The 18,103-nt window shown below is 42.2% G+C and overlaps 1 protein-coding gene across 1 annotated transcript in view; it reads left to right on the top strand.

Moving 5' to 3' along the window:
• Positions 1-8,443: 8,443 nt before the first annotated feature.
• Lars1 (leucyl-tRNA synthetase 1) overlaps positions 8,444-18,103 on the top strand; it is a 48,352-nt gene continuing 38,692 nt past the window's right edge. Inside the window, exons 1-4 of the mRNA XM_032885400.1 lie at positions 8,444-8,568; positions 12,844-12,931; positions 13,418-13,498; positions 17,082-17,219. Of these exons, the coding sequence (XP_032741291.1) occupies positions 12,881-12,931; positions 13,418-13,498; positions 17,082-17,219 (270 nt within the window). The 5' untranslated portion in view covers positions 8,444-8,568; positions 12,844-12,880. The remainder of the gene's footprint in view (positions 8,569-12,843; positions 12,932-13,417; positions 13,499-17,081; positions 17,220-18,103) is intronic.

The following is an 18,103-nucleotide window of genomic DNA, read 5'->3' as shown; positions in this document are numbered from 1 at the left end:
TGGGCGTGAATATAACGGAAGAAAAAAAACAAAACAAAAAAACCCACTTGCAACTAAAGCTAATAGTGAATATCCATTGAGTGTCACGTCCTTGGGCATCCGGGTTGAGAAGTGCCCATGGTCCCTTCCTCCCAATCCCTTGTCATTTCAGTATAGAGAAGTTAGGAAGGTAGGCATGGAAAAACAATGGCTCAGAAGAACTCAAAGACAAGCCAGAACTAATTATAGCCTTGCAGATCTAAATTTAGAAAATGTACTATATTGAATGAAATAACCAGTGGGGCAGGTTTGGGTGGGAAAAACAGGAAGAAATTGAGTTCTATTAAGAGTTTTAAAGTAGGGTTGGGGATTTAGCTCAGTGGTAGAGCGCTTGCCTAGGAAGCGCAAGGCCCTGGGTTCGGTCCCCAGCTCCGGAAAAAAAAAAAAAAAAGAACCAAAAAAGAGTTTTAAAGTATGAGTATTACGTGGTTCCACAATCAGAAAAGGCATAGGACACAATTATATCACCATAAGCAGCTCAGTCAGTGCTTCTTAGAAGCACGGGTAAAGCTTTTCCCATTATATTGGATGAATGGTTTTAGATTTATTTTTCTAATGCCATAGATAGCTAACATTTTAAGATGCTTACAGATACATGTGCATACCGAAACAGGGTCCATGCACACAACTGCTTCTCTCAGCCTCATAGTGATCCAGTGAGGTACATGTTGTGATTACCTTTAAAAAGTAGTTAGTTGTGACCTCAGGAAATGATGATGTTGATCTGTTTGATTCATAGCTGGAGCTCTTATCTATGATGCTACCTTTTTAATTTCATTTATTGATAGAGGATAGGCCACACAATCTAGCCAGGAATTAATAATTCCTGACAAAAAGTCATATTACTACTCGTGAACGTTTTAATTTTCTTTAATTTTTTATGTGTGTGTGTGTGTGTGTGTGTGTGTGTGTGTGTGTGTGTGTTTTCTTAAGGTATGTTTGTGTACCATGTGCATGCCTGGTGCCCTCAGAGCCCAGAAGACAGTGTAAGATTTCCTGGAATTGGGCTGGAGAGATGGCTCAGTGGTTAAGAGCAGTGACTGCTCTTCTAAAGGTCCTGAGTTCAAATCCCAGCAACCACATGGTGGCTTACAACCATCTGTAATGAGATCTGATGCCCTCTTCTGGTGTGTCTGAACAGCTACAGTGTACTTATATATAATAAATAAATAAATCTTAAAAAAAGAAGATTTCCTGGAATTGGAGTTACTGATGGTTGTGAGTCATCATGTAGATGCTAGGAACTGGACCCTCGTGCCCTGCAAGAGTAACAAGTGCTCTGCCTCTACCCCTGCAAAATAAAAAACAAAAACAAAAACAAACTCTCCGTGTTGTAAATGTCTAGAATCCAAGTTCTAGGGAAGCAGATGCAGAATGACCTCAGTGAGTTTGAGGCCATTCTGATCTACATAATGAGTCCCAAGACAGTCAGGACTACATAGGGAAATCCTGTCTCAAAAACAAACAAAACAAAACACAAAATGAACAAAAAACGAAACAAAAACCCCAAAACACATGGTGCCACATGCCTTTAATCCTAGCACTGGAGAGGTAGAGGCAAGAGGATTTCTATGAGTTTAAGTCCAGCCTGATCTACAGAGTGAGTTTCAGGACAGCCAAGGCTATACAGAGAAACCCTGTCTCGAAAAGCAAATGAACAAATAGACAAACCAAAAAACTATAACTAAATAAGAGAGTAGCACGTGCTCTTACCCACTGAGCCATCTCTCCAGCTTCCCAGACCCCCATTAATTAGCATATTTATTCACTTTTCTCTAGCTCTTTTATTGAGAGTTCTTACTTGGTTCTCAGACACGTGGTCTGACTGGAGGTAGCCAGGGAAAAAACACACACACACACACACACACACACACACACACAGAGAGAGAGAGAGAGAGAGAGAGAGAGAGAGAGAGAGAGAGAGAGAGAGAGAGAGAAAAGCTGGGATGGACTGGGCTCCTCTGATGGAGACCTAGAAGCACCCAGATAGTTCAGCATGCTTATTAAACACAAATAAACAAGGGGGCAGGGTTATTATAAACTGCACAAGGAGGCAGATTTCCATAATCTTGGTAGGTACAGTGTCTGTGGGGAAGCAGTATCCAGATGGTAAACATCCAGGGGAGAAAGTTATAGTGGGCGTTTCCCGTACACACCATCAACATCTGTACAGGGACCAGAGGAAGGGTTTGCTATCCTTTCAAGTGTCACCCTTGGGGGAGGGAGGCTGGGCCATCTTCCTGCAGGGCTGAGGAACTGGGGTCCTTGACATGAACATGCGCATATCAAAGACACACATTCACTTTCGGACTTCATTCACTCAGCACTTCCTCCACTCTCCACACATCATCACCATCATCATCATCATATCATCATTATCATCATCATCATCATTGTTGTTGTTGTTATTATTATTTTTAGATTTCTTTCACCTTCTTTTTTTCTTTTTTTCTTTTTTTCTATTCTTTTTTTTTTCGGAGCTGGGGACCGAACCCAGGGCCTTGCACTTGCTAGGCAAGTGCTCTACCACTGAGCCAAATCCTCAACCCCTTCTTTCACCTTCTTAACGGATGCTTCCATAGTCAAAGACATCGTCACTTCTGAGCAACAGCTGTAGTTTCCTGCTTTCACTATTTGTTGTTCTCTTCCATTCTTCTTCTGAATGGTCTTCCTAACACAAACATAGAATTAATTCCTTCTGAGCTTAAACCCCTGAGTGGGCTCCCATTGCTCCTGTTGGTTTAATGTCTGCCTTTTCCTTTTAGTCTCCGCTCTCCATGAAACATACAACCATGCCGTTTTAAGTCTCTTCAGCACGAGGAGAGAGTCCTGTACATAAAGGATGCTAAATGGATGCTGTTGAATGAATGGAATCCAAATGACTGTTGCCCTTTTTTTTTTTTTTTTTTTTTTGGGGCTGGGGATCAAACCTGTGCATGTGCTAAGCAAGCACTTAACCCCGATTTCCTTTAGAAAAATGTATTTTAGTCATTTTACTGGGAAATAAGAATACGTTTAGAGGCACGAAGGTGGTTTTGCATAGTTTGCACTCACTGAATCACGTTTTACTTTTGCTTTAGTGTCTCGTACTCATTAAACAATGCGCTCCACAAGACAGCACCTGTGTCTGTTTCGTTCTCCATTCTATTCTGGTTCTGGGTCAGAGTCATGGGAAGTGCTTAATAAGTATTTGCTACATGAAAGATTTCAATTGCCAATGGGATTTGTGGTGACAAATAGTACAGGTTAGATCACAATTGTAGAAGTTCAACATCATTATAAAAGCTATGGAGGATTCTCTTACTCATTCAAAACTATTACAAAGTGCCTGCCATATGCCAGATCCTGCTAGGCATAGGCCCTACTGTCGTGAAGCTTGAAGCCTGCTGATAAACAGGCAATTAAATTTAGCTAGATTTTTTTTTTTTTAAAGAGAGAGCTAAAAAACAGAGCACTTCAGGAAACACATAGGAGAAATTTAACCCATACAGTGTTAAGTAGTGATTTCTAAATTGTTACTAGTTTCAAGAAGGTGTCGGTGTGATGGAGTGTACTTGTGTGTGCAAAGTCCTTATTTGGGAAAGCTTTTTTCTTTGTAGCCTAAGGCTCTTTTTCTTTCATCCAACATTTTTTTTTATTGCGCTCATATCATACACCAGGTATATATTATACCATCATTAAATTTTATATTTCTATACATTACTTGTGAAACAAATTCTTTAGTGCTGTTGGCAGCCACATGTTTGAATTGCTCACCTCTCTTAAAGTGCTTTGCGGACACACACTTAATGTTTACTGGATTAACTGATATTAATCTGAACACCAGAGAGTAAAAGCTATTTCTCGTCAGGTCTGTTCAATAGAATATTTTTGTGCTGATGGAAATATTTTTGCACATTTGCACGTAGCTACATAGACAGATGATTACTTAAAATGTGGCTAGGGAGTGGACTGAGCCAAGCTTTGAGAACAGGTGGGTTTCCGATCTCTCGCCTAAAGGTGCAAATTGTTTGGTAAGTACTATTAAATGTCTACTTGCTGAGCTGATGAATGCCACCGGTAATAATAAATACATGGGCATAGTGGCAAGCCATAATTAGCGCCTCACTCGCTGAATAGTAATCAATTCCGCATCCTGGCATCCTGACAGAAGGACAGCTCCACCGGGTGAGAAGGTTGAAGTTCCTAATTCCACCTCTTTCCGGGCACACTTGCAGCAGTCCATCATCCCGAACTGCCTCATGGATCTTGTAGTTCAACCTACAGGTGACACAGACGGTGTCACCAGGCCAATAGCTACAGATAACTTCCGGCGTCGCGTTGTCTTCTGGGAATTGTAGTCCGCAGACGCTTGTTGGCCTCTAGTACTCATAGTCTTGGAACTACAACTCCCTGCTGCCGGCAAGATGCACTGGGGTGTAGTCAGTGAGCTTTGCGATTGCCTCAGCAAGTGTGTAGTGTGTGCTTTGGTGTCCTGAGAGACTAGGCTTCCACGAGTAGGAGGGAAAAGTTGGACCCACATCTCTGAGGGATTCATTGGGGCCATCGTACTGGATCTTGAGTCGTTTGGGCGGCGCCATGGCGGTGAGTTTGGGCGGGAAGAGCGTCCTTAGGTTTGGGCCCTGGAACCCAGCTGGTAGGGTATTCGGGTCTCACCACATGCTGCCTGTCTCCGAGAAGGGGAGCTCCTTTTCTGAAAGACGCCTTTCCCTCGCTTGAGGCAGGGCTTTCCTGGAGGATTAATTTGCTGCTCTCCCTAGTTGAGCCAGGAACTTACTGTCTTCCCTTTACATTGACTACTTGAATTCCGAATACTGAGTTTCATCATATTTTTAATAAAAGTAGAGGTAAAGAAGAACATTTAACGTTTCAACAACAGCAAAGATCGGGCATCTCACTGTGAATGTGTTTAGTGACCCTGACGCACGGACTTTTTTTTTTTTTTTTTTGTTCTTTTTTTTTTCGGAGCTGGGGACCGAACCCAGGACCTTGCGCTTCCTAGGCAAGCGCTCTACCACTGAGCTAAATCCCCAACCCCTACGCACGGACTTTTAAATATAACCTTAATTTAAAATTAAGCAGCTGGATCCTGTCGCACAGATCTTGTAATCTGAGCTACTTTGGAGACGGAAGCAAGAGGATTGAAAATGAAAGGCTTGCGTGGACTATGAGAATGAGTTCAGAGCCAACCCGAGTAACTTAGCAAGACTGTCTCAAATAAGTGAAAGGGGATCCGGAGATAGCTTAGTGGTAAGAGCTTTTACTTAGCATGATCAGGGCCGTAGGTTCAATCTCCAGAACTGGGTGTGGGAGATTAAATAGTTTATCAGGAAGGAGCGACAGGCTTTCAGAGTTTAGAGGTATTCCTTAAAGCCTCTGGAGCACGGCCAGTCACGAGTTTACAGTTTGCTTCCTGCCATGTTCACCTATCCAGGAGGAGAGGAGCAGAAATACTGGGAAGGGTATTTCCAGGTAAGAACAATGACAAGAGGAGCTGGAACTAGAGACGATTTCGCAGGTGGATCCAGAGAGGCAGTGAAATCATAGGACTGGGTGGGCGGGCAGGCTAAGGATTGGCGAAAAAGTAGAAGATACCTATAGAGTTGAAGATGTTTTGGAGGTAGATTTTTTTTTTTCCTTTTGACTTAGTCTTATGTAGGCCAGGTGGACCTGAAACTCAGTGCAGCTTCAACTCTGAGTCTTCTTGCTTCTTTCTCTATAGGGGACATATTTCAGGGATGCAATATTGTATCTGGCTTAAAAGTACTCTTCAGAAGATGATGACTTTCCCCTTCCTTTCTTCCTTCTTTTTCTTCCTTCCTTCCTCCCTCCCTCCTTCCCTTTCTTCCTCCCTTCTTTCTTCTCCTTCCTTTTTTTGGAAGTGTCGTTGGAAATTGAACCCAGTGCCTTGCACGTTAGACAAATGGCCTATCATTATGTTGTATTTCCACCTTGAAAGAACTATTTATAGTCATTGTAAAATCTTTTGAAGTGATTTTACGCACGGTATTGATATCCAGTGTTATGGGAGAAGTAGTGTTAGAGTGCCAGACAGGAAAAGAGGCAGTGACTGATCTTTTTATTATGGTGATGTTTGTGTTTCTGAGCTTGCAAAGTTAAATATCTGTAGCTAGAAAGTAATATACCTTGTATTCATGCCACACCTGGCAGTTTACAAAAAAACTCTTGTGCCCCAAACAGACTGGAGCATTGAGAGAGTATTGAACTGTTAGACCAAAAACCTGATAGAACTTATGTAGGTTCTCCATCTAGGAGGGGTGGAGGCTATATATGCACAGGATAACAAGAGAAAGCAGAAACGGGAGTAAGACGACGGTATCTGACTGTTTTCATCATTCGCTGGCTAGCTGTCTCAAGTTCAGATTTGGTGTCTTGAAAATGATAATCACAGTTCATCCTTCTTAGAGTTGTAAAATTGGGATGATGTTTGTAGGAGTGTCCTAGTAACTGCAGAATAGAAGGGAATGGTGCTGTACACCTTACTCCCAACATGTCAGAGGAAGAAGCAGGAGGATCTCTGTGAGTTCCAGGGTAGTCTGGCCTGCATAGTGAGTGCTAGCTAGGCTGGCCAGGGCTGCATAGTGAGACCCTGTTTCCAAAAGAAAACAACAGAAAACCCAAACCACAAGCAAAATAAATGAACTTCAGAATACCATGGATAAGAAGAGACTTGTTATCCGTTTTGTGTTAGCATTGAAAGCAGAATCAGTAAGCCCTGGAGTAGCATAGAGGCAGGTTACTTATTAAGAAGTTGTTTTATAGAATGAGAATCTCAGGCATTTCTAATCTTTTGATATTGTGACATGACTCTGTCATCTACAGAGTTTGTGCATGAGAATTACACAATCCAATTACCAAAGATAATATTTAAAAACATCTTAGTTTTTAAAGTAACTTTATGATTTTTGTGTTGGATCACCTTCACTTTTATAAGTATTCATGTGGTCTAATTAAATAGGAGCAGTATGGTGACAGTATTACATTGCATGGTCTAATTTCATCTGTCTGCCTTTTTATCTGGGATACTGCCTCTCTTTTTAACCCTATCCTGGAACATACATGTAGCTAAGGCTAGCCTTTTTTTTTTTTTTTTTTTTTTTTTTTTTCCGGGGCCGGGGGACCGAACCCAGGGCCTTTGCGCTTCCTAGGCAAGCCTCTCCCACTGAGCTAAAACCCCAACCCCCTTTTTTTTTTTTTTTTTAATTTTTATTTTATTTTTATGAATCCACTGTTGCTGTCTTCAGACACACCACAAGAGAGGGCATTGGGTCCCATTACAGATGGTTGTGAGCCACCATGTGGTTGCTGGGAATTGAACTCAGGACCTCTGGAGGGCAGTTAGAGCCATCTCTCCAGTCCTAAGGCTAGCCTTAAACTCAAGGTCATCATCCAAGCTCAGCTTCCTGGCGAGTGCTGGGATTGCAAGCTTGTGCCACTGAAGACAGCGTGTATTTACATTTTAAAAGGTATTTAGAGATGTTCGCATATTGATTTGAAGTAGATAGATAATAACTGATTTTCTCTATGTGCAGAACTTTCTTTATCTGTTTATATATTCAAAAATCATGTAGTGAGCATCTTTAAGGCCAGACTCTGTTAAATGCCAGTTAAGTCACCAGGCAGAGACCTGGGTAATTCAACCTAACAGAGTTTGTCAATATTATATGTTCTGAAGGTTGGGTACAGATTAGGTAAAAAGAAGAGATACCAAGCACAACTTCAATGCTATCTCTTGCCTGTTTTTGTTTGTTTGTTTGCTTGCTTTATTTTCTTCAATGATAACAGGTTTTTTATTTGATTGCTAGAAACTATATGTGTTGAGGTACCATTTGACGTTTCAGTGCATGCATACATTGTGATCAGGTGAACTATCTGTTTGTTCAAACGTAACTCCTTCATAGTCTGACCCTTTCTTCTAGTCCATAGTTGCAAGTCTAGGTATATAATCATTTTGGTGTTTCAAGACAGGGTTTCTGTGTAGCAGTCCTGAACCTCACTCTGTAGCCCAGGCTGGCCTTGAATCCACACAGGTCCACCTGCCTCTGCCTCCCGAGTGCTTGGATTCAAGGTGTGCGCCACCCCTTCTGGGCTCAGTAACTACTTTTTAGAATCTTGTTCCTTTACATTTGAAGGTAGGATGGGGAATTTGATCTGCCAGTGAGCAGCTTGATTCTTTGTGAACTTGACTTCTTTTTCCTCTTGGTTTTTCACACAGGGTCTTGTGTAGCCCAGGCTGGCCTCAAGCTTGCTGTGTGGCTGAGAGCAAAGTTGAGCTTTGGATGCTCTTCTTTTCACGTCCCAAACGTGGGGGTTGCAGGCGTGTAGCAGCATCCCCGACTCTCACTTTTTAAAGCAAGCCCTTTTGTCTTTTTGTATTTAACAGGAAAGAAAAGGAACAGCCAAAGTAGACTTCTTGAAGAAGATCGAGAAAGAAGTCCAGCAGAAATGGGAAGCGGAGAAAGTGTTTGAAGTCAACGCGTCTTCACTGGAGAAGCAGAAGCAGAGCAGGTGAGTCTGAGGAGCCTCGGGTTGACTGCCCCAGGAAGGGGAGGTGAGAAAGCGGGGTAATATCTGAGTGGGCTGAATAGTCAAGGCAGCTCTCTCCACAGACTTCTTAGAGTTTGTGCATAAGAAGATGTAAAACATAACAAAACAAAAGACACCCAAAACCAATGTATCTGTGTGTGTGTGTGTGTGTGTGTGTGTGTGTGTGTGTGTGTGTGTGTGTCTGTGTCTGTGTCTGTGTCTGTGTCTGTGTGTGTGTTTGCATGACACGTGTGGAGGTCAGAGGACAACTTACAGGAGTTAGTTTGTCAGTTTTCTCCTGCTGTGTGGGTTCTGAGGATTGACCTTGAGCCTTTGTCTGCTGAGCCATCTAGCCAGCTGATTCAGATTTTTAAAATTAGTATTTTTTCGCATTTTGACAAAGGGGAATGTTTTGAAGTTTTGTATTTACTATCTGAAAAGAGCAAAGGTTTTCTTTTTGAGAGATTCTTACCTCCAATACAAATAAAATTTTGTAGGGTCATTGAATTTGTTAATCTTATTCCATAAAAAGTATATTGTTGGGCTGGAGAGATGGCTCAGAGGTTAAGAGCACTAACTGCTCTTCCAAAGGCTCTGAGTTCAATTCCCAGCAACCACAATGGTGGCTCATAACCATCTGTAGTGAGATCCGATGCCCTCTTCTGGTGTGTCTGAAGATAGCTACAGTGTATGCATATACATAAAGTAAGTAAATAATTCTTTAAAAAAAAGTATATTGCTTGATACTAAGGTAATTTTGAGACAAATTGTAGACAGTGATTATGGGAGGGAAAACAAAGAAAAGTATTGTCCTCTCAAAGAATGTCTCAAAAGCTGGATATGGTGGTGCACACTTTTAATACCAGCACTCAGGAGGAGAGGCAGGTGGATCTCTGAGTTCGAGGCCAGCCTAGTCTACAGAGCAAATTCCAGGACCACAGGACTACATAGGGAAACCTTGTGTCAAAAAAACAAAAAACAAAACAAAAGCCACAATAAATCTGTGTTAAATTAATTTGTACTCATTTTGGATATGTTGACATGTATTCAAGTCAGGCACGGTGGCATATGCCTTAATCCTAGCACTTGCAAGGCAGGCCGATCTTGAGTTCAGGCCAGCCTTGTCTATAAAACAAGTTCCTAGACAGCCAGACCTATATAGAGAAATCCTGTCTCAAAAAACAAAAGAAAAATACATGTGTTCAGATAACAGTAGTGGTGGTTAACTGGATTTTCTGTGTGCTAGGCAACAGTGTATTCTCATTGAATCTTAAGAATCTTTTATGTTTATTGATGATTATTTTTTAATGTTTATGGCATTTTGCCTGCATGTATGTCCATGTACTGTGTGGGTGCCTGGTGCATATAGAGGCCAGAAGAAGGTGGGGATCCCTTGGGACTGGAATTACAGACAGTTGTGAACTGCCATGTGGGTGCTGTGAACTGAACTCTGGTCTGATAGAAGAGCAGCAGATGCTCTTAACCTTTCCAGTCCCTCTTTATTTATTTATTTATTTATTTATTATTATTATTATTTTATTATTTTTGGATTTCAAGAGAGAGTTTCTCTGTGTAACCCTGGCTGTCCTGGAACAGTGTAGACCAGGCTGGTCTCGTATTCAGAAATCTGCTTAATAATCTTTTAGGGTGAGGATTTTTTAAAATTACCTTTACTTTTTTACAGTGTAGCTATTACCCCCCTCCTGGTCCGCCCTCCCACATTCCGCCTCCCCATCTCCTCCCCGGTCTCCTAGAGGATGTCCCCCAGGCTTCCCCATTCCCTGGGGCCTCAAGTCTCTCGAGAGTTAGGTGTGTTTTCTTTCACTGACGCCATAGCAGGCAGTCTTCTGCTGTATATATGTTGGGGGCCTTGGACCAGTTAGTGTATGCTGCCCGGTCGGTGGCTCAGTGTCTGAGAGATCTCAGAGGTTTGGGTTACTTGAGACTGCTGGTCTTCCTATGGGGTTGTTCTCCTCCTCTGTTTCTTCCAGTCTCACCCCTAATTCAACCATAGGCGTCCCTGACTTCAGCCCATTGGTTGGGTGTAAGTATCTGCATTTCTCTCAGTCAGCTGCTTCTTGGGCCTCTCGGAGGGCATCCATGGTAGGCTCCCATCTATAAGCACACCACAGCATCAGTAATAGAGTCAGGCCTTGCAGCCTCCCCTTGAGTTGGATCCCGGTTTGGGCCAATCACTAGACCTCCTTTCCCTCAGTTTCTTCTCCATTTTTGTCCCTGAAGTTCTTTCAGAACAGGAACAATTCTAGGTCAGAGTTTTTGATTGTGGGATGGCAACCCCATCCCTCCACTTAATGCCCTGTCTTTCTACTGGTGGTGGAGTCTATGAGGTTCCTTTCCCTACTGTTGGGCATTTCATCTAAGGTCCTTGAAGTCCTGAGAGTCTCTCACCTCCCAGGTTTCTGGTACTTTCTAGAGAGTTCCCCCACCTTCTATGATTTTTATTTTGAAACAAACTCTCACACTGTCAGGCTGACCTCAAACTTGCCACACAGCACAGAGTGACCTGAGTTGATCCTCTGCCTCTACCTCCTTCACCTAGGATCACAGGCACGTGTCACCATGCTTGATCTACGTGATGTTGGGATTAGACCCAGGGCAAGCACTCTACTAACTAAGCTATCCCCAACCTGGTAAACAATTTTTTTTTTTAAACTATGTTTTATAGATGGTAAGACAGAGACAGAGAGGCTAAGTAAATATTTCAAAGTTGATAAGCGTTCACAGGCTGTGAGTCTTTTATATTCCCCAATCTCCTTTTGTTTTTGTTTTGTTTTTTTGAGACAGGGTCTCTGTTATGTAGCTCTGGATATTCTGAAACTAGCTATATATACCAGCTTGGCTCTGCCTCCCCAGTGCTGGGATAAAACATGTCCTCTGTACCTGGCTCTGAACCATTACAGTGAGACTGTGGACTGCTTTTGGGGCTTACTAATTCTATAGTCTGTCCTCTTGACTTACTACTTAGGTGTGCACTAATGGGATGCATGGGGTATGATGGACTTGCTGGCCTACACTACTTATCGTTATACCTTGACCTACTGCTCGTTGCATCTGCTGTTTGGTTTTAGAATTTTAGTCCACTTTAAAGAAGTTTAGTCAAAAATGAATCACAATAATGCTTTGCTCAGTAAAAGCAAAGGAGCTGTTGAGATATGTTGAGTAATGTTGAAGAAAATTATTAATATTAATATTGTGAAAAGGAAATTGTAAAAGCCTTTATGAAGCATACTGTGCTTTATATAAAGTCTACGAGTGAGCCGCACTAAGTTATTCGTTCTCAAAGATCATATCCATATTTGTAAACTATGGGAAAGAAGAAAAAGACCTAAGGCCAACTAGAGGTTACTGTTTTTTCCCTTGTGGGGAGCAGAGAGCATAAGTGGGTATTGTCACTGAGTTATAACTTGGACGGTACATTTGTAAGTGCTCAGTTGTGGTACACACCATAATAAAATAAAAATTTATTTTATTTTATTTTATTTTTTGAGACAGGGCCTTATATGTATCTGTAGCTGACCTGGAACTCACTATTTCCCTCAGAGATCTCTTGTCTCTGCCTTCCATCCTGACTGAAAAATGAACACTTATAAATATTCCATTTACGCTGTGTGATGTAAATACATAGGTTACAAATACTTCTTGTTGAAAAGGAAGATAGTGTGAGAAATGAAACAGTCATTTATGAATACGTGATGTTTTCAGAGCCTTATTTTAAGTGTTGTAGAGCTTTAACTTGAGGTTTACACACCTGATATCTGTTTTTGAGACAGTCTTTGTAGCTTTAGCTGGTCTAGAATGTTCTGTAGGAACCATGTTGGGCTCAAATTCACAGAGCTACACCTGTTTTTGATTTCCGACTGGTGGGATTAAAGGCATGGCCAGCCTAAAACTTGATATCTTTTAAATAGGTAAACTTCATTGTGTTTTTAAAAGGATTTTATTTTTGTGTTATGTGAATGAGTTGTTTTGCCTGTATATAACTATCAGTGAGTGCAGTGCCCGCAGAGTTTAGAAGAATTACAGATGAGTGTGAGTTGTCATGTGGGCTGGGAGCCCAACCCAGGTCTTATAAGAGCAGCAATTGCTCTTAAACGCTGAGCCATCTCTCCAGCTCCTTAAGTAGCCGGACTCTAAGCAGAGTACTTATATAACAAGTATCCTTTCCATCCCATCACTTATTATGAAAGAAATGTAATACTTTCTTTTGTACTTTTTTTCTACATGATTCTTCTGCAGCAAGGGCAAATACTTTGTCACCTTCCCATATCCATACATGAATGGACGCCTTCATTTGGGACACACGTTTTCTTTATCCAAGTGTGAGGTAAAACTCTTCAGTTTACTAAGACAGGATGGGGAGGATCTATAGTAAATACCAGGTTGAAGAATATTGTATGTATAGAATTTATTTCCTAAGGGGTTGGGGATTTAGCTCAGCGGTAGAACGCTTGCCTAGCATGCGCAAGGCCCTGGGTTCAGTCCCCAGCTCCGGGAAAAAAAAAAAAAAATTTATTTCCTATTAAATTCAAATTCTTACTTAAAGAGTAATTTTGATAGTTGAACTTTTATGAACTTTTTATGAACTTTTGCATGCCATATGTATATTTGTTCAGGGTTCTAGACATGTGTGCATGTTCAAAATTTGTGTGTTAGTGAAAAACATTGAAAGGATAGTGCACTAGGATTGTTCAGTGATGGATGTCTGGTGTTCTAAAGCTAGGAAGAAAGAAACAGTGTTTCTGTCAAAGTTAGCATTTTGTGTACATCTACCATTTATATCTATAATTGAGGTTTGACTTTCTTCCCATAGTTTGCAGTAGGATACCAGAGATTAAAAGGAAAAAGCTGTCTGTTTCCCTTCGGGTTACACTGTACCGGTATGCCTATTAAGGTAAGACTGCATAGAGGGTTGGATCTACTCTTTAGCTTAGAGTAACAATAATACCAGATTCCTGGTCTTGGGATTGGATTTTCGCATTGCACCAAATGAGTTGAAATTTTTTACAGTGAAAATTAAATTACAAAAATGTTGGAAGGGCTAGGGAGATGGCTAATTGGGTAAAACTCTTGCCAAGCAAGCCTGATGACCTAAGTTTGGAGGCCCAGAATCCCCCTAAAAGCTAGACACAGCAGAACATGCAGACGTATAATATCATTGTGCTCCTACCAGGGAATGGGTGCAGAACAATGCCAAAAACCTGGGGTCAAGATGGAGGCCTAGGACTGGCAGCTGAGGTTATCCCCTGACTTCCACACATGTGTTCATGCATGTGCTCACACAAACTGTTTGAAGAAGGGCTTGAGTAAAGTATACATTAGCCAGGTGTGGTCTTTCGGAGGCTGATACAGAGGACACTCAGGGCTTGAGGCCAATCTGAACGACACTGTGTGACCCAGTTTCAGGGACCCAGACAGTGAAGTACACAGCACACAGAAATGTGCAAATGATTTCTGTTTGGATTTTTTTTTTCTAATGTGTTTTGAGTAATTTATACTTTCATATCTGTTGGAATTGGGTAATTATAAAGTATACAGTGATTATACATTTGTACACACAGAAGGGCAAGATAATACACATATTTTGACCATTTTGCAAGTTCATATCTTCATTTGTTGCTGGTGCATGATAGTGCATGCCTCTAATCTCAGCACTTGGGAGGGAGATTTGAGTGGATATTTTACAGGTTTGAGGTCAGCATGATGTATACAGTGACTTCCAGGCCAGCCAAGTCCGCAGTGAGACCCTGTCTCAAAAACACAATTCTAGCACTCAGGAGGCAGAGGCCAGCAGATCTCTGAGCCTGCAGCCAGCCTGGTCTATTAGTCAGCATAAGAAGTTCAGGCCAGCCAGATCTGCATAGTGAGACCTCTCTAGGTCTCACAGACAAACAAGACAAAACAAAACAAAAGCTTAATTTAGAGGTAATTCCCAACCCCCCCCCCCAAAAAAAAAATCAGAAAACTAGAATTTAAAAGATTCTCTTCTCTTTTTTTTTGAACAAAAACACCTACAAAGACATTTTGTAGGCTCTGGCTGTGCTGGAACTCATGTAGACCAGGCTAGACTGAAATCACAGCTCCTCCTTTCTCTGTCTTCTGAGTGCTGAGATTAAAGGCATAGGTCACTGGCTGAAAACAATTTTAAAGGTAACAATGGAATTAGGAATCTTTTTTTTCTTTTTTCTTTTTTATTCGTTTTTTTGGTAAGACGATTTCTCATGTAGCCTAGGCTGTCCTTGAACTTGCTGTGTAGCTAGGATGACCTGCCTTTGCCTACTAAGTGCTGGAAATACAGGTGGTGCCATCATACCTGGTGTACGTGGTAGGGGGTTATAGAACCCAGGACTTCGTGTGGCTACGGTGAGCACTATGAAGCCCAAGCTGCACCCCAGCCCAGGAACTTCTTACTCCCTAGCCTGTTGTCTTGTCCAGTGTCTGACTTGCAGAAGAGGTGCAAGGACGGCATGGGGAATACATAATACTTTTGCTTACAGTTTAGCTCTGGCAGCTCAGACCTGGGCACTCCAGCCTGTCTTGTAATTACCCTTGTACTTTGTGCAAGCGAGTTGCCGATGTCATGCTATCCACCTGACTGTCAGTGTGCATCTCTCTATAAACACAGAGTGCATCTCCTGTGGTGTGCATCTCGTGTGTATCTCTATGATGTGCATCCCTTTTGTATCACCTGTCGCTTGCAATGCGAACCTCTTTGTAGTGTGCATCCCACGGTCTTCATCTCACTTGCAGCATGCACCTTTCTTTCCTTTACAACATGCATCTGTCTTGTGGTGTGCACCTCTGGAAAGCAAGGTCATTTGGTGCATCAGTGCAGTCTCATCATCTCCCTCTGACTGAGCATATCACTGAGCATACCCTTTTGACTGATGGCATTGCCTTCTACTCTGTAATTAGAGTCCTTTGATCATCTTGGATGTTGTTCCCGGTTTCACAATTTCTTTTGTGAGTTAGGCTTTACATGTAGTTCGCTTTAGACTTTTAGTTGTTTGTTATGGATGTTAATGTTTGGATTAGATACTTTGAAAAGAGTACTACATAAATGAGGCGTAAGCTTCCCAGGGCATCACAAGAGAAAGCACACAATGGCAGCCCGTCCATTTTAGTAATATTATGTTAAAACCTATAGCAGAGTTCCTCATTCTTTTTTTTTTTTTTTTTTTTTTTTTTTTTCCGAGCTGGGGACCAAACCTAGGGCCTTGTGTTGCTAGGCAAGCGCTTTTACCACTGAGCTAAATCCCCAACCCCAGAGTTCCTCATTCTAAGGCCATCTTCTTTTGTAATTAAAACGTAGCCTACCCACGAGATGGTGGTGCACGCCTTTATTTCAGTACTTGGGAGGCAGAGGCAGGTGGTTGTCTGAGTTGGAGGCCAGCTTGGCCTACGGAACAAGTTGCAAGATTGCCAGGGCTACACAGAGAAACCCTGTCTGGGGAAAAACATAGTTTATGGGGACAATGGGACATATTGAGAACCTCTAGATGCCCTATTATTCAGTGACCTGGTGGCTTGAATGTCTTTTGATGGTCTTGGCTTACTTTACTTACTGTATTTGTGTTACAAAATGATGATGCTTTTTGTATGTGGAGTCCAGTATCTGTTCTCTAACACGGGTCACATCTTCACACCGGTGGTAGAGACTTGCTCCTTTCAGTACTGGATTTTGAGGCAGGGCCTTGCTTTACAGGTAAATAGTCTCTCCATGCCTCAATTACTTTCCTATTTCTTTCTATTTAATTTTTTTGTTGACGTAGTATTCTTAAATTGCCCAGGATGGCCTTGAGCTTGCAATCCCCTTGCCTCAGCATCCAGAACAGCTCTATGTGCCCACTAGGATCACTTCAAATAATACCTTTCTAGTTGTATCTTACTTGTTAACTGAAACTCTTCTGGGTGTGAGCCCTTCCTTACTCTGATAATTTTGGTCCTGTCTTTTTGAGGACTTTTCTGGTTTGAAAGTGGACCCATGATACAACTGGGAAGAGCTATGGCAGAAAGCACAGTTGTGTAGCTCCTTAGTCTTTCCCTTACATCACTTCATGTCAGTGTCTGTTTTCTTACTATCTGTCCTGTCTACATAGCAGGGGTGCTCACAGATCACAAGGGGTACGCATTTACGTCCCACTGCAAAGACAAGAATAGTCTTCAAAGTGAGAAACTGTTCAGGTTGTTACCTAAAATGACAAACTGTGCTGTGTGTGTCTTTGCATTTCTGCTGTTCTGTGTATCAGCATGCTTCATTGAGTACTGTAGATACTGAATAGAATACAAACTGTATCAGTGCATTTTGAGGTATGTGATTTGCAGTTTTTGGGTTTTCTATAGTGATAATGTATTTAATGATCTGTATGTTTATACACATGTTGCACAAAATTTCAGAAAGCCAATTTTAGTTGGCCCTGGAAACAGCATTATTTCCTTGAGTTCTGAACTTGGCTCTCCCGAATGTGTCGGTCTAGGCATGTGCTGACAAGCTGAAAAGAGAGATAGAGCTGTACGGCTGCCCTCCTGACTTTCCAGAGGAGGAGGAGGAAGAGGAAGAAAGCAGTGCTAAACCTGGAGATATAGTAATGAAGGATAAAGCCAAAGGGAAAAAGGTTTGCTGCTCACTTATGTCTCGGTTAATGTTTCCATCGGTTTGGCTTATTTGTACATAGCCAGCGTGGCACTGTACGTGACTCAGGAACTGGACTTGATAATTTAGAGACAGTATTGACTCAAGGCTGTTCAGGTGGCTCAGCTCTCCAGGTGAGCACAGCTGCATCCCAGCACCTGCATCCCAGCACCTCCATCCCAGCACCTCCATCCCAGCACCTCCATCCCAGCACCTGCATCCCAGCACCTCCATCCCAGCACCTGCATCCCAGCACCTCCATCCCAGCACCTCCATCCCAGCACCTCCATCCCAGCACCTGCATCCCAGCACCTCCATCCCAGCAGTCCACTGTTGCGCTGGGAGAAAGAGACAGACGAATCCCTCAGAGCTTGAGGGCCAGGGAGGCTGGAGTCACAGCACCGAGCAACAAGCTGGAAGGCTAGAAACGCCACCAGAGGTTGTCCTGGCCTCCATGTGTACACCAAAGATACCGAGGAGGATGCACACAGTATACCCCACACATGTACCCCCAAAGGTGAAAACTACATCAAACCAAAGGACCCATGTTCTAGTCCCCGTTCCTTCATGGTGGCTTATGATCACTGTAACTCTAGTCTCAGGGTATCCGATCCCCTCTTTTTTGCCTCATGACACACAGGCATCTATGCAGATAAAGCACCCATATATAATACTCATTTTTAAAAACTCGACAAAATGTCATCTGGCTGTATTGCTTTCGCTCTAATTTGATATGTTTTTGATTTAAAAGAGATTCAGGATAGCGTAGCATTCCAGCATAACCTTTGCCCACCTCCTGTCACTCTTTTGTAACTATGATAGAGTCATTCTGTCTAAGCAACTAACGTCAGTACAGTGCTGAACAAT

Source organism: Rattus rattus, chromosome 15 (genome assembly GCF_011064425.1).
Source record: "Rattus rattus isolate New Zealand chromosome 15, Rrattus_CSIRO_v1, whole genome shotgun sequence".
Taxonomy (NCBI): domain Eukaryota; kingdom Metazoa; phylum Chordata; class Mammalia; order Rodentia; family Muridae; genus Rattus; species Rattus rattus.
Note: the sequence above shows the minus strand (reverse complement) of the source record. Positions and strands in the feature narration are given on the sequence as shown.